This window comes from Eubalaena glacialis, chromosome 18 (assembly GCF_028564815.1).
Source record: "Eubalaena glacialis isolate mEubGla1 chromosome 18, mEubGla1.1.hap2.+ XY, whole genome shotgun sequence".
Taxonomy (NCBI): Eukaryota; Metazoa; Chordata; class Mammalia; order Artiodactyla; family Balaenidae; genus Eubalaena; species Eubalaena glacialis.
This window is the reverse complement of record NC_083733.1, coordinates 64,197,082-64,213,129: the sequence shown is the minus strand read 5'-3', so window position 1 is coordinate 64,213,129 and position 16,048 is coordinate 64,197,082. Positions and strand designations below refer to the sequence as shown.

General features: G+C 47.5%; 1 protein-coding gene across 1 annotated transcript in view; it reads left to right on the top strand.

Moving 5' to 3' along the window:
- The window catches only part of LOC133078720 (sialic acid-binding Ig-like lectin 14), a 46,461-nt gene extending 37,882 nt beyond the window's left edge, over positions 1-8,579 (top strand). The window contains exons 2-7 of the mRNA XM_061173888.1: positions 5,179-5,239; positions 5,306-5,692; positions 5,910-6,188; positions 6,394-6,441; positions 8,045-8,180; positions 8,295-8,579. Coding sequence (XP_061029871.1) covers positions 5,206-5,239; positions 5,306-5,692; positions 5,910-6,188; positions 6,394-6,441; positions 8,045-8,180; positions 8,295-8,337 — 927 coding nt within the window. The 5' untranslated portion in view covers positions 5,179-5,205 and the 3' untranslated portion in view covers positions 8,338-8,579. The remainder of the gene's footprint in view (positions 1-5,178; positions 5,240-5,305; positions 5,693-5,909; positions 6,189-6,393; positions 6,442-8,044; positions 8,181-8,294) is intronic.
- Positions 8,580-16,048: the final 7,469 nt, after the last annotated feature.

Genomic DNA, 16,048 nt, shown 5'->3' with positions numbered 1-16,048 from the left:
TCAGGCGAATCTAGATTATCCTCTGCAGCCCAGAAATGCTGCTGCCACTGTGGCCACAACCGTGAGGGCAACAGATGTGAGAAAGAGGTTTCCGGGCGGGGCTGCAGACAGAGACTCTGTTTCCTGCAGTGGTCCCTGGACGTTGGTGCAGGTGCGATCTGTAACCTTCACTCAGTGATGGTGAAGGAGGACCTATGCATCCCATCCCATTCTCCATTTCAACCCATGGATTTTCTGAACTGACTTTAGCCCACTCGACATCCACCTTCAGATCCTGGAGGTGGGCAGCAGACATTGTAATCCCCTTCTGGCCACAGACCCCATCAAAACCTGGAAGAAACAATCTGGGGCCAATCCAACCTTCTGTGGGATCCAGGGGCCCACAGTTGCTCTCTAAGCATCAGTTTCTCCAAGATGCGGGAAAGTGGGAATACTTTAAGGTAGAGAAATATTATGTGAAAAATGACTCCCAATATATCTGAATGTGACAAGTAGCCAGGGATCCCCAGGAGAGAACCCCAGAGACAGGAACACATGTACTCCTTATCTGGAGGGTGGGGGACTTGTTGAGGACCCCAGGGGAAGCCAAGGTGGAGTCTCAGGGTCTCCTCTCTGGGGTCTGAATCGTTTTCTCCTCTTCAGCTTGTACCAGATACCCCAAATCTACATCCCTTTAACCTGAAGTACAACCATCTTGGAGTCTAAACAGCCCAAAGTCCAGTAGGAGGATGCTTCTCTCCTCCGTGGGGCCCAAGGTCCCCCATTCCTTATTATTCACCCACATGTTCGGGTCCCAAGATCATGACACCAGGATATATGTATATGTATAACTGATTCACTTTGCTGTACACCTAACACAACATTGTAAATCAACTATACTCCAATAAAAATATTTTTAAAAGTAAATAAAATTTTTTAAAAGGATCATGACACCAGCCCTACGTTGTCAGGCGACCTTCCTAGGAGGTGATAGGTCTATGTGTAGAGCCGTCTGAGGAGCTCAGCTCATGGCTACAAACCTATACGTGATTTTTCAGGCCTGATTATAGGCAAATGCAAAAGCTTTCCTTGGCTGGCCTCATGGGCATGCTGCACTGTAGTCTCTGAAAGGAGTTGCAGTGAAGGACTCAGACTACTCTGGCCCATGATGCTGTTCACATTTTTGCATTCCTAGCTCAGATGACTTTATTCTTTGGTCTGTTTATCTGAAGCCTTGGGCAGAGGTCTTCAGGCATCTCTACTGAAGCCTCCTTATGGAGGAGGAGCAGGAAAACTTGGAGACACTTTTCCCCACTCTAACTCAGGACTCAGTACATTTCCGTTCCCAACGCCACCCCCAACCCAGGGTCCTTAGACTCACTAGAGCTTTTTGTTCTGGGTCCCTTGTCCGTGAGACGACCCCCACGTCTGTGCTGGCCACCCTGACCATCGACAAAGGTTCTCTCCTTGGCTAAACTCTAGCCAGGCTCTTCAAGCTCTTTTTCAGCAAGTTCTTGACTTCTGCATCTATCTTTGCATCATCCATTTTTTTTCAAGAATCCTGGTAAGTCAGTTTAACGAAAATCCCTTACCCTCAATGTCTGATGGGGTTCCTCATCTTTCACTAGCCCCCAGCTGATATCTGATCACCCTGGCCTGCCTTCAGCAAGAAGCCTGGTAGGTCGGTTTAGCCAGAATCCCCCTTTGCCCCTATGTTTCCTCTTAGTAATTTTCCATCCGCTGACCCCTCACCCTGCTCCTTGGCAATAAATTCCCACTTTTCCTCATTGTATTCAGAATTGAGCCTGATCTCTTTCCCCTGCTGCAAAACCCCATTGCAGGGGTCCCTGCACCTCTGACAATGGTCCTGAATAAAGTCTGCTTCACTGTTCTTTAACAAGTAAGTGATTAAAGGCTTAATTGTTATTTTCATTTTGACTCATCAGCTACTTGACACTAGCAGCTCAGGCTCTCTCTCCCCGCTTGGCTGAGCTCCTGGTCCCATCAGGCTCGGCATCCTCTGTGGGGGGTGGTCAGGACACCTGGGTCCCCAAAGAGGGACCCAGTTGCAGAGCCTGTGGGACCTGATGTGTGGCCAGAAGCCTGGCCTGAGAAGGGAGAAGAAAGCACAACCGTCCCCACCTCGCCACCCTTCTGTGGATCCAACCAAAGAGTTAAAGCCACCATATCTTCCCATGATTGAAGTAGAAAATATTTTCTTTCTGTATCCCAAATGCTCCCAGAACCTGGCTATTGGCCCCGTCCAAGGAAATGGCACAGGTAGGAGGGAAGCTCTCCTCTGCGGCACTGACGGAGGTGGGGTCGGTTTCTGCGGCTCAGGGCAGAAGTGGGGTCTCAGAGCTCAAATAGGAGAGGGCTAAAGGCGGTCAGTGCAATGCCTCCCATTCGCATCACCCCTCTGCTTCCGGCCGTCTGGCTGCCGCCCTCTCCCACCCCTGCCTGGCAGAACTCTCACCTGGGTCACCAATAACCACCTTGTTCTCTTCCTCTCTCCCTGGCCGGGCCACCTCAGTCACAACTACCACTTCCCCCTACAGCCCACAATTAAGCTTAAGCCCGTGCGCACCGCGCATGAGAGCGTACGTGTCCTCACTACTCCGCCCAGGGCCCTCTTCTCCCCCTCGGTGAATGTGTCCATGTGTCCACCTCCAGGGTCAACTCTGCTACCTTCTCAACCCCTGACTTCCCAGCCCAGACCTGCACATGTATACTGCTCTTGGCGATGGCAAGTTGTTAACTGAAATATTCATTATGTAACATACTTTATAAATTTTTTATTTATTTATTTTGGGGGGGCGATGGGTCTTCGTTGCTGAAAAGAGCATGGGCTCAAACAGATACTTGCATGCCATTGTTCATAGCAGCAAGATTCACAGCAGTGGTGGAACCAATCCCAGCGTCCAGCAACTGCAGAATGGATGAACCAAATGTGGTAGACACATACAATCAAATATCATTCAGCCTTTCAAAGAAACACGTGCAATTATGACACATGCTACAACACCGGTGACTCTTGAAAACAGTACGCTACCTGAAAGAAGCCAGACACAAAAGGACAAATGTCGTTTGATTCTGCTTATATGAGCTCCCTACAAGGCAAATTCATCGAAACAAAAAATAGAATGGTGTTGCTTGCAGCTAGGGGATGGGGATGGTGAGAAGTAATTGTGTAACTGCAGCAGAGTTTCTGTTTGGGATGATGAGAACGTGCTGGAAATAAAGAGTGATGATGGTTGCACTAATGTTGTGAATGTACTTAGTGCCATTGAATTGTACCGTATGCAATGTTTAAAATGGCATTTTGTTTTATGGCGATTTTAGAAACGAGAAGTACTTCTGTCCTAATGGGGATGTCGTTATGCGGACAAGAATTTTTCAAATAAATAATAAGTAAAATTAGAGCATGTCAGCTATTGACAGGTTTGGAGGAAAATCACCCAAGGACAGGAGCATGTGACATATTGGCGTGGGGAGGCAAAGGGATTGGGGAGAAGATGGGAGGATGCTGCAGACCCCGTGCAAGGCGACTGCAGGCCAATGCAGGATTCTGGAAGCCTTTGAGGAGAGCGGACATATGATTAGACCCTCATTTGGGTAGGATCCTAAGGCTGTTGTGTTCAGAATCAGCCAGAGTGGATCCAGGGCAGCAAGAAAGAGATGTGGCACGACACTGCTGGGTACTCCAGGCAGGAGGTGATGGTGCAATGGACCAAGGAGGTCTTGTAGATAGAGAGGATATATTTTGAATATATTGTGAAGGTCAAGCCAACAGAATTTTCTAATGGATGTTGTAGGTGAAGGGAAATGAGGATCAAATATGATGCAGAAATGTATGTAGAGAGCTGGATATGAAAGTCTGGGGATCAGAGGAGGGGTCCAGGGTAGAGACCTTAAGTTGTATAGTTAGTGTAAGATGACAATAGATGAGGTTAAAAAAAGTGGGTGGGGTGGGATGATGAGAGTACGATACTTCCTCAAAAACTTAAATATAGAATTAACATATGATCCTGACTTTCACTTCTGGATATCTCTCAAAGAGAACTGAGAGCAGGGATTCTAGGAGATATTTGCACACTCGTGTTCCTAGTAGCATTATTCACTATAGCCAAGTGATGGAAGCAACCCAACTGCCCCTCAACAGATGAAGGGATAAGCAAAACCATGCAATATTATTCAGCCTGAAAAAGGAGGGAATTTCTGACACTTGCTACCACACGGATGAACTTTGAGGACATTATGGTAAGTTCAACAACCTAGTGAAAAAAAGACAAACACTACACGATTCCACTTATACGGGGTAGACAAAGTAGTCAAATTCCTCGAGATAGAAAATAGAACTGTGGTTGCCAGGAGCTGGGAGGAAGAAGGAATAAGGATTGGTTGTTTAGTAGGTACAGAATTTCAAGGTTTTCAACTTGAAAAGAGTTATTTTTTTACTAGATTAAAAAAAATATCATACTCATTAAAAAAAAAATACCCAATATGCTACCAGGACACATGGTGATCTCACATGCAGCTCTAAAGCGCAACAGTGCTGCCTGTTTGGGGAGGAAGTGATGGGACCGGGTGGGAGCATCCCCTGGGCAGGGACCAGGCCGGCCGTATCCCTTCTGGTCTCCAGGTCACCAGCCCAAGACGCTCACTCTTGGCTGAAGGAGTGAATGGCTGATTGGCTGCTGCCTTCACGTCACCCAGGAGCCCCTTCTTGTCTTCCGCCCCAGACGCTCACACAGACCCTAAAGACCCCTACATCTTGCAGGACCGACCACCCGAGGGTCTAGGTGAGGCTGTGACCCTCCAGGTCAAGACAGGAGTTGAGCGGCTCCCTGGTGTAAACAGCGGTGCTCAGACGGGAGGCCCTTAGGAGGCTCGCCGTGTCCTACGCCTCCGTGTCCTCAGAGGCTCTGGGGCGGGAAGGACCCACCCGAGATGGGGGGCAGGACCCACCCGAGATGGGGGGCAGGACAGGGGTCTCCTCCTCGCCTGCTCCGCTCTGGGCAGGTCTCCGGGGTCTCTGGGCCGAGGGGTGTCCGTCCGCTCTGTGCGGAGGTGGGACGAGCTCCGGCTCTGCAGTTCCTCTTCTGCGCACAGCTGAGTCTCGTGTTCCTCCCCGGCTTCCCGTGGGTCTCCCCGCAGCCCTTCCTCCCTCTCGCCTCCCCCTTCTCTTTTCACACACAGGACGCCCAGAAGCCCTCCGTCTCAGAGATGCTGCCGCTGCTGCTGTCCCTGCTGTGGGCAGGTGGGTGGGCGGCGGGGAGATGGGTGGGCGGGGCAGGGGCTGCGGCTGACCCTCGTTCCCCCGCAGGGTCCCTGGCTCAGGGTTCGAGCTACTACTGGCTGAAGGTGCAGGAGTCCGTGACGGTGCAGGAGGGCCTGTGTGTCCGCGTGCCCTGCTCCTTCTACTATCCCCAGAGCTACTGGGACGACTCTGTTCCAGCTTTCGGCTACTGGTTCCGGGAAGGGGCCAATAGCTACCAGGATCCTCCAGTGGCCACAAACAACCCAGGTCGTGAGGTGCTGACGGAGACCCAGGGCCGATTCTACCTCCTTGGAGACCCCCGGGACTACAACTGCTCCCTGGACATCAGAGATGCACAGAGGGGAGACACGGGGACATACTTCTTTAGGGTGGAGAGAGGGCCTATTGTGAAATATAGTTACAAAAAGAACATGATCTTCCTGCATGTAACAGGTGAGGATGGTGTCAAGGAGAGGATACACAGACGCACAGGCCCTGAGGGCCCCCAGGGCAGGGCTGGGAGGGGACCCCCTGTCTTCTCATCCTGGGAGGGACCCAAGGGGACCTAGGAGGACAGGACACTGTGGCTGGCAAGAGGCAGAGACAGCTCTGAGAGGCACACTCGGGGTCCCCCCTCCAGGGCCTGGGTCTTTTTCTCTCTCCTCTTCAGCTCTGACACAGACACCCGACATCCACGTCCAGGGGACCCTAGAATCTGGCCACCCCAGGAACATCACCTGTGCAGTGCCATGGGCCTGTGAGAGGGGGACACCCCACACCTTCTCCTGGATCGGGGTTGCCCTCACTTCCTTGCACCCCAAGAGTCCCCATTCCTCAGTGCTCACCCTCACCCTGGGGCCCCAGGACCACGGCACCAACCTCACCTGTCGAGTGACCTTCCCCGGAGCTGGCGTGATCACAGAGAGGACCGTCAGTCTCAACGTGTCCGGTGAGCGCGGGGCCAGGACGCCGGGTCCCTGAGGGCGGAGGGCGTTGGGGAGGGGAGGCCTGGTTGGGATACTTGGGGACTCTTATTGGAGGCACGCTGGGGTCAAGATGAGGAGAATACTGAGATCCCACCCCCCACCACGGTGTCATGTTACTCATGACACGTCATCATACTGCAGGGGGACATTTATTTCTTTCTGTTCCAGATGCTCCACAGAACCTGGACATTCGTGTCTTCCGGGGAAATAGCACAGGTGGGAGAGCACCTGGGTGGAATGGAGGTCAGATGCAGGGGTGTTGTGAAGATGGACAGAATCAAGCCCATCACTCCTCATCCCCTCTCTGCTGCTACGTCTGCCCTCCGCCCCCCAACCCTGTCCCCTGGCAGGACTCACCTTAGGGCCACTGTGGATTCCTAGTGACAACTCCCTGTCACCTATGCTTGCTCCCTCCCTTCCCACCTCTTCTCCCTCCTTACTTTCCCATGACATCCTTTCCCTGATTCCCTGCCACCTCCCTGTCTCCGTCTCTCCCACAAGGAGACTGAGTTCCCAAGCTGGGTACCAGGCTTCTGGCTGATTTCTGCAGGATTCCAAGGGGAAGCTCATCTACCCTGGGGTTTCCAATCCTACCTCTGCCCTGAAGACTCTCACAAACCTCTGTCCTGAGTGCCCTCCACTCCCCCTGCAAGGGACCCTCTGATATGAGTAATCCGAGCCTAAATCTCAGAAATTCCTTTAGACTCTGTGTCTCACCCAACCGTCCCCAGGACTCAGTGAGTTTCGCAAAGTTGACTTTCTGAAAATGACTCACGTCATCGCCCTCATCCATCCCCATGACCGCAGCTCCAACTCAGGCCTCCAGCCTCTCTCTGGCCTGGACCTGGACCAGCCTCCCCTCTGGCCTGTCAGCCTCTAGTCTTGGCCCTGTCCAGCCAGCAAGAATTGGGACCCCAAAGGGATCTCTACATGCCCCAGATCTGACCCTATGACTTCCTTGCTCAGAACCCTCCCGTGGCTCCCTGGGGCCCTCATCGCCTGTGTGCAGGCCTCCAAGTGGCCAGACCCACGTGTGTCAGTGCCCTGCGCAGTTTCACACATCAGGGGCTACCTCCTGGGATGGTCTCTCCCAGGCCTAGATATGGCCGACTCTTCCTCAAGCGTCCAGTTCCCGCTGTCCTGGGATCATCAAGTTGCCTCTCCTTCCCCCACCTCACCTCATAGACCACCCCCCCTCCTTGGCCTTGCCTGCAGTGCTTGTCTCAGAGCCGCTGTTCCTGTGTCTGGGAGGACAGAGGGAGAGAAGGGCCTCTCAGCCTTGCCCTTCTAGCTCTCTCTGTCTCCGTAGTCCCAGAGGTCCTGGGCAATGCCACCTCCCTTCGGGTCATGGAGGGCCAGTCCCTGCGCCTGGTCTGTGCTGTCGACAGCAACCTGCCCGCCAGGATAAGCTGGGCCCGGGGGTGCCTGACACTGAGCCCCTCACAGCCTTTGGATCCTGGGGTCCTGGAGCTGCCCCAGGTGGTCTTAGGGGATGGAGGAGAATTAACCTGCCGAGCTCAGCACCTGAGGGGCTCCCTCTGTGTCTCCCTGAACCTAGTTGTACAGGATGAGTATAAGCAAGGATGCCTGAGTTCTGAGCTAGGGTGGTAAGCAGGGTTAAGGTGTGGACTTACAGGGACTTCCCTGGTGGTCCAGTGGTTAAGACTCCATGCTTCCAATGCAGAGGACGTGGGTTTGATCCCGGGTCGCAGAACTAAACTCCCATATGGCAAGCAGCGCGGCCAAAAAAAAAAATATGGTGTGGACTTACAGAAACTCACACCTAACGTCCACCTTCCTCTCTCTTTTCGTCCTCCAGGTGTCTCCTGTTCCTGCCCCAAAGTCTCTGGGGAGCGGCAGGGCTCCTGGCCCCTAGTCCTCACCTTGCTCAGGGGGGCCCTGATGGGGGCTGGTTTCCTTCTCACCTATGGCCTCACCTGGATCTACTATACCAGGTGAGATGCCCTTCTTAAGGTGTCCCTGATTTGGGGACACCTCCATCTTGTCCTTTCCAGAGCAAACCTTCCACGAAACTAGTCCCTTACTTCAGAACTGTGTTTCCCTTACAGGTGCAGAAACTCACAAGGGAATAGTGTTGAGAGGTGTGACTGAGTCCCCTTCTTCACGGTGGTGCTTCAGAGGTCTATGAACAAGGAGGTCCTGGATGACTTGGCCCTGCTTCCTATCCAGAAATAACATCTCTTCACATCTGGTCTCCAGGTTTCTTCCTGATAGTTCTACATGAGTTGTTGTGAGGGCAAGGAGGAAATAGATATTTTTATTATTAAATTGAACTATGCTCCATGTAATATTTTTTCTTCTATGTGCTTACCTTAGCATGGTTTTGATATGCCCATAACGTGACCTATAATATATTGTTATAAATCCCATAATATAGTATTTTTTGAAGTTAATTTTAAAGAGATTTTTTAATTAGAAAAATTAACTATTTTATATTTATCCACATATGAACCATTTCAATTGCTCTTCATCCCTCTGTTGTAAAAATAAAATCCCCTAAGGAAAAGTAAAAATAAGGGGAATTCCCTGTGGAAAGAACCTATTTAGAAAATGGACCTGGTGTGGCTAACAGGTACCCCAAATAAAATGGAGCCAGGCAATCATGACAGACCTAGGGTTCAGTTACGTACCCTGGGTTCTTAGAAAAACCACGAACAAAAACTATAAGGACTTTTGATTGTGCTGAAAAACCCCTAAGGAGGTGCTCCAATGACAGCCATCATTGGAAACTTCTGGTCAGGCTGCCATGACTTGTGGTCACGCTGCAAGGGCCATCCAATCCCCTTTTACAAGTCTCCCAACTGTGGCTTCTGTGGCTTGTGCTTTTAAAAATCCCTCACTCCTTCACCTCCAAGGAACGTACTTTTGGTTACAGCCAAAGGCTTCTTATCCCTGGTTTGCAAACCTTGCGAACAATAAAGCTGTCCTTTTGCATTAAGATAACCCTGCCTCTTTTCTCAGATTTATTTCTAATTTAAGATGACAGTATAGTTTCTCTATAGTATCATTTTCCTTTTACCTGAAGATCTTTTCATATATTTTTGTAGTGTAGGTATGCTGGTGATGAATTCTCTCAGCCATTGTTTGTCTGGAAAAGTTTTCATGTACATTAGCTTTGGAAGGTTATTTTTATTGGATTAGGAATTCTAGGTTAAATTTTTCCCCGTTCTGTTGTTTAAATTCTTTTGGCTTGCCTAGTTTCTTATGAGAATTCTGCCTTATTTTCATCTTTCTTTCTTTGTAGTTTATATTTTTCTCTAGCTGGTTTTAATATTTTCTCTTTTTCACTGGGTTTTAATAATTGAATAATATGTGCCTTGGCGTGTAAATGTGTGTGTGTGTGAGAGAGAGAGAGACAGAGAGAGAGACAGAGATTATCCTACTTGGAGGGTGTTGAGTATCTTGAATCTGAAATTTTATAGTAGTGATCAAATTTCTAAAAACTGAAGCCAGCGTTTATATATATATATATATATTTTTCTATTCTCCTCTGGGTCTCCAATTTTACATATGTGATATTGCCCAATATTATCTCATTATCAGCTCTGAGCATCTGTTCACCATTTCCAACCTTTTTTCTCTATATTCTTCAGTTTGAATACGATCTGATGCTACATCTTCAAGTTTACTGATTATTCTTCCACAATATTGAATCTGATGTTAGTCTCATTCAGTGACATTCTCACTTCAGATAATTTATTTTCTTCTCTAGAAGTTAATTTCCTTGGTTTTTAATCTTATGTTTCTTCTTTTATTATGTTAATGTTTTCCTTTACATCCTTGAGTATATGGAAAACATTTTTAATCAATGTTTTAATGTTTTTGTCTGCTAGGTCTGTCTCCTCTGTCATGTCTAAGCCTGATTCCATTGAATGATTTTTCTCTTATTATTAAGTGTCACATGTTCCTACTTCTTTATGTGTCTAGTAATTTTTCACTGATTGCTGAACATTGTCAATTTTATGTGGCTGATGACTTGGTCTTGTCTTTCTTTAAATAATACTGGTCTTTTTCTTGATGGCAGTTATTTGTATGTTGGGTCAATATTTTAAAGGTTCTTTAATTTTTATTGAAGTAGTGTTGATGTACAATACTGTGTTAGTTTCAGGTGTACTACATAGTGATCTGACATTTGCATACATTATGAACTGATCACCATGATAAGTCTAGTAACCATTTGTCCCAACACAAAGCTCTTAAAATATCATTGACCATTATTCCTTCTGCTATATATTACATCCCTATGGCTTATTTATTTTATAACTGGTGATTTGCACTCCTTAATCCCCTTCACCTATTTTGCCCACCACCCCCTCCTCACTGGCAACCACCCATTTGTTCTCTATGTCTGTGAGTCATTTTGTTTTGTTTGTTTGTATGCGTTCTTTTTTTTAGATTTCACGTATGAGATCATATGGTATTTGTCTCTCTGTCTGACTTATTTCATTTAGCATAATACTCTCTAAATTCATCCATGTTGTCAAAAATGGCAAGATTTCATTTTTTATTATGTCTGAGTAATATCATATATATTATATATTCATTTATCTATCATGGATAATTAGGTTGCTTTCATATCTTGACTATTGTAAATGATGCTGCAATGAACATTGGTGTGCATATACCTTTTATATATATATAAATTTATTTATTTATTTTTATTTATTTTTGGCTGCGTTGGGTCTTCGTTGCTGTGCACGGACTTTCTCTGGTTGCGGCGAGCGGGGGCTACTTTTCGTCGCAGTGCACGGGCTTCTCATTGCGGTGGCTTCTCTTGTTGCAGAGCACGGGCTCTAGGTGCGCGGGCTACAGTAGTTGTGGCGCGTGGGCTCAGTAGCTGTGGCTTGCGGGCTCTAGAGCGCAGGCTCAGTAGTTGTGGTGCATAGACTTAGTTGCTCTGTGGCATGTGGGATCTTCCCAGACCAGGGCTCGAACCCGTGTCCCCTGTGTTGGCAGGTGGGTTCTCAACCACTGCGCCACCAGGGAAGCCCCCATATATCTTTTCAGATTAGTGTTTTTGTTCTCTTTGAGTAAATACCCAAAAGTGAAATTGCTGGATCATATGGCAATTCTATTTTTATTTTTTTGAGGAACCGCTGTACCATTTTCCGTAGTGGCTGCACCAATTTACAATCCCACCAACGGTGCACGAGGATTCCCTTTTATCCACATCCTTGCCGACACTTGTTATTTGTTGTTTTTTTTATTATAGCCATTCTGACAGGTGTGAGGTGGTATCTCATTGTGGTTTTGATGTGCATTTCTCTGAAGATTAGCGATATTGAGCATCTTTTCTTGTGTCTGTTGGCCATCTGTTTGTCTTCTTTGGAAAAATGTCTATTCAGGTCCCCTGCCCATTTTTAGTCAGGTTGTTTGGTTTTTTGATGTTGGGTTGCATGAGTGTTTTGTATGTTTTGAATATTAACCCCTTATCGGATATACTGTTTGCAAATATCTTCTCCCATTTAGTAGGCTGTGTGTTTGTTTTGTTGATGATTTCCTTCACTGTGCAAAAGCTTTTTAATTTTTTGTAGTTCCATTTATTTATTTTTGCTTTTGTCTCCCTTGCCTGAGGAGACAAAAAGATGTTGTTAAGACCAGTGTCAAAGAACACACTGCCTATGTTTTCTTCTAAGAGTTTTAAGGTTTCAGGTCTTACGTTTGGTATGTCTAGTAGAGCAACCGGAACAGACTGAGACACCACAGGAACATTTTCTTATGAGGACATCACATGTTCGGTGTGCCTGGGTAGAAGTCATTTGAGAATGACACTGTGAGAGATACTGAGTTGTTTTAAATTTCAGGAAGGATGGGTTTGCAGTGAGGGAAGTGGGATGGTTGTGGTGACTTAGTGTTTGCTTTGATATGCTCTCCCCCCGGCAGAGACTCAGTTGTACGGAAGTGCAGTGAAAAGAGCAGAATCATTATTTGTAGGTTCAGTGAGAATAAATGCAGCCTTTTTGGATGAGCAACGTTTGCAAATGTGTCCAGAGCCTGAGAAATATTCCCTGTAGGGTTGCAGTTCTTCAGGACTCTGGACAGCAGAGATCCTGGTGACTGGGGCTCAAGGGTCAGTGTGTGCCGGGGAAATGGAGCGCCCTCTGGGGGCAGCTTCCTGAACTGCAGCACAAGCGGTATGGGCGGGAACTGGGACAGGTGTATCTGAATGACACAAAGATGCTAGCCAAAGGGTGTCTAAGATACTCCCTTCCCCCCAACAAAGGCTCCTCAGCACCCTCAGGGCCTCAACTACAGCCAGACCCAGACTCTTCATTCACCACTGGAATGCTTCCCTACATCTCCTTCATTCATCCCTCCTAATGAGTCCAGCCCTCACACCCACACCCAGCACCCTTCTAGGGCAGAATCCTGAACTACCTACCTACCTACCTCTCTTCCCCCTCCTCAGCTGCTCCCACCCCATACCTACGCACCCACCCCCAGTCTCACTTCCTCTCAATATCTGTCTTTGCCCCCGTTGTGACCTCAGGGACAGACAAAGCAGGTGTTCAACATCTGTTGAATTAGAGAAGGAAACCAGAGGCTTGTAGAGCTTTTTTCTTAAGGAATAGGCTCAGAGAAAAATCTGAACATTCTTAGGCAGAGAAGACAGATATGAGGATGACCGATAAAGATTCTCGTGGACTCAGGTAGCCCCTAGTCTGTGGTCTGCCCAAGGGTGGGTGGGTGGGGGGACGGGTGGCTTGGATGAGAAGGCAATTGCAAAGTGGGGAGGTGCTCTGGTCACACTGAGGAAAGGTGGAAAGTTCAGAGGAGGTCAAAGAAATCACCAAAAATCTGGAAAAGTGTACGGGTGGGGAAATGTTGGGCAAGTTGGTTGTAAGGTCAGGAAAAGCATTTCAGAAGAGATGGCCTTTGAGCTGAGAACAGTGAAAAGGGGGCCAGCCACGGGAAGAGCATTCCTGGAAGAGAGAACAGCTAGTGTCATGTTCTTGAGGCGGAAGTGAATTTGGTAAATGTGAGAAACAGAGTGGGAATCGCCGGCGGGAATGCAGAAGTAAAGTGAAGCGGGTTCAAAGTGAGTTTGCAGGGGTCATTGAGGGTTACATCAGGTCGAGTTCTATAGGTTATGGTGATTAGTTTGGATTTTCTCCTAAATATAATAAGATGCCATTGAAATGTTTGGGCAAGAGGGTGACTTGATCTGATCTGTATTTTAAAACTAACTCTGGTTGTTGTGTTGAAACTGCATTACGGAGGGAGCAAAAATAGAAGCAGGGAACTGTATTCAATAGCCTGGGATAAACCGTAATGGAAAAGAGTCTGAAAAAGAATGTCTATGTATGTATCACTGACTCACTTTACTGTACAGCAGAAATTAACATAACAATGTAAGTCCACTATACTTCAATAAAATAACTTTTTAAAAAAAGAGGCAGGAAGAATCATCGATAGATTTTTGTCAGACAGATGAGTGGTGATGGTGACCAGGACCTGGATAGTCACTCTCAATCAAGGGTGATTTTTATCAACAGGTGACAGTGCCTGGAGACATTTTTAATTGTCACAACTGTGATGGGGGGAGGGAGGCAACTGGCATCTGGTGGGTAGAGGCCCGAGATGCTGCTCAACATCCTACAAAGCTCAGGGAGGCTTCTACTCCCCAAGAATTATCTGACTCAAAATGTCAATAGTGCTGAGATTGTGAAATCTTGGATAATGAATGGTAGTGGGGATGGGGATAAGTGGATAGATTTTTTTTTTAATATTTAAAAAGTTGAACTGACAGGTCTTGCAAGGACTGAGGCAAAGGAAGACATCAGAATGTTGCTAGGATATGGGCAGATGTTGGTACCACAAAACAATAACATTTAGACAACTGAAAAAGAGAGGGTTTGAGATGAGAAATAAGAGTGCTGCATGAAAATTGAGATACTAAGTTTGAGATGCCCATTATATATTCCTGAGTAGATGTCAAGTAGACAGGGAAGAATTGCAATATACAATTTATGAGTCATCAGCATGTTTCTTTATTGCTGTTGTTGTGTGTCTTGTGATCATTTATTTTAGTTTGTAGTTTAACTTCATTTTGAAGCAACTAGAGACTCACAGGAGGTTGCAGAGAAATGTACAGTGATGTCTCATGCATTCCAGTTACCCCCAGTGTTAACGTCTTACACAACTGTAGGACAATATGAAAATCAAAAAATTGATACTGGTAGTACAATTCTGATTACCGATTTCAAAGTGTGGGCTGGGGGGAAGCTCCCCACACCACCAGGCAATTCTCCGCACTAGCTGGGCATCCTACAACTCAACACAACTCTGACACCACCTACCTGGAGATAGTGTCAGATCCCACAGGTTAAGGGCTCAGTCCCATAAGACTGTCCCCCCGCCCCCGCTTCAGATGCCAATCACAAGTTCATGTTGTCACTTGTGCTTCTGACTGATGGAGTATAGATCGGAGGTGCTCATGACCCATTCCTTGGGTTCAATTAATTTGCTAGAGTGGCACACAGAACTCAGAGAAACAGTCTACTTCTGAGATTACTGGCTTATTGTAAAAGGATATAACTCAGGAACAGCCAGATGGAAATGATACATAGGACAAAGTATGGGGAAAGGGCTTGGGGCTTTCATGCCCTCTCTTTGGGGAGGTGCACCACTCTCCCCAAATCTTCACATGTTCTCCAACCTGGAAACTCTCTGAACCCCATACTTTTGGTTTTTATGGAGGCTTCATTCCATAGGCATTACTGATTAAATCATTGGCCATGGGCAACTGACTCAACCTCTAGCCCCTCACCCCTTCTGGGAGGTCAGGGATTGGACTGAAATTTCCTACCTTCTAATCACATGGTTCATTCCCCTGGCAACCAGCCCCCATCCTTATGTGCTTTCCAAAAGTCACCTCATTAACAAAAACTCAGGTGTGGTGGAAAGGGGTTTGTTATGAATAGCAAGACATTCATTTCTGGCTCTGAAGTGTTTTCAGGAACTGAGGACAAGAGACCAATATTATAACAAAAGATGCTCCCATTGCCCTTATCACTCAGGAAATTCCAAGGGTTTTGGGCGCTGTGAGCCAGGAACCATGAACAAAGACCAAAATATATACTTACTATAAATCACAATATCACATGTAGCATGCATTTTTAAAGTCATGGATGAAATAGGACATCTAGGGAGAGTGATCCTGATGCATTCTAAGATTTAGGAGTCAAGGGCAGAGGCGGAACCATTAAAGATGAAGAAGAGTGTCTAGAAAGGTCGAAGGAAAACCAAGGAAGTAATGGTGTCCTCTGTATGCTATGGGCAGCCCGACTCCAGCAGGTGCCTTAGAGATGGCAGTGCTAGGTGACAGGGGAAGCCAGACTGAAGTGTTTCAAGAAGGAAGGGGTGGGGCTTCCCTGGTAGCGCAATGGTTAAGAATCCGCCTGCCAATGCAGGGGACACGGGTTCCAGCCCTGGTCCGGGAAGATCCCACATGCCGCGGAGCAACTAAGCCCGTGCGCCACAACTACTGAGCCTGCGCTCTAGAGCCCGAGTGCCACAACTACTGAGCCTGCGCTCTAGAGCCTGCGAGCCACAACTACTGAAGCCCATGTACCACAACTACTGAAGCCCGCGCGCCTAGCGCCTGTGCTCTGCAACAAGAGAGGCCACCGCAGTGAGAAGCCCGTGCATCGCAACAAAGAGTAGCCCCCGCTCTCAGCAACTAGAGAAACCCACGTGCAAGCGAAGACCCAGTGCAGCCAAAAATTAAATAAATGAATAAATAAATAAATTTATAAAAAAAAAAGAAGGAAGGGGTGACTGAGCACACCCAATGCTGCTG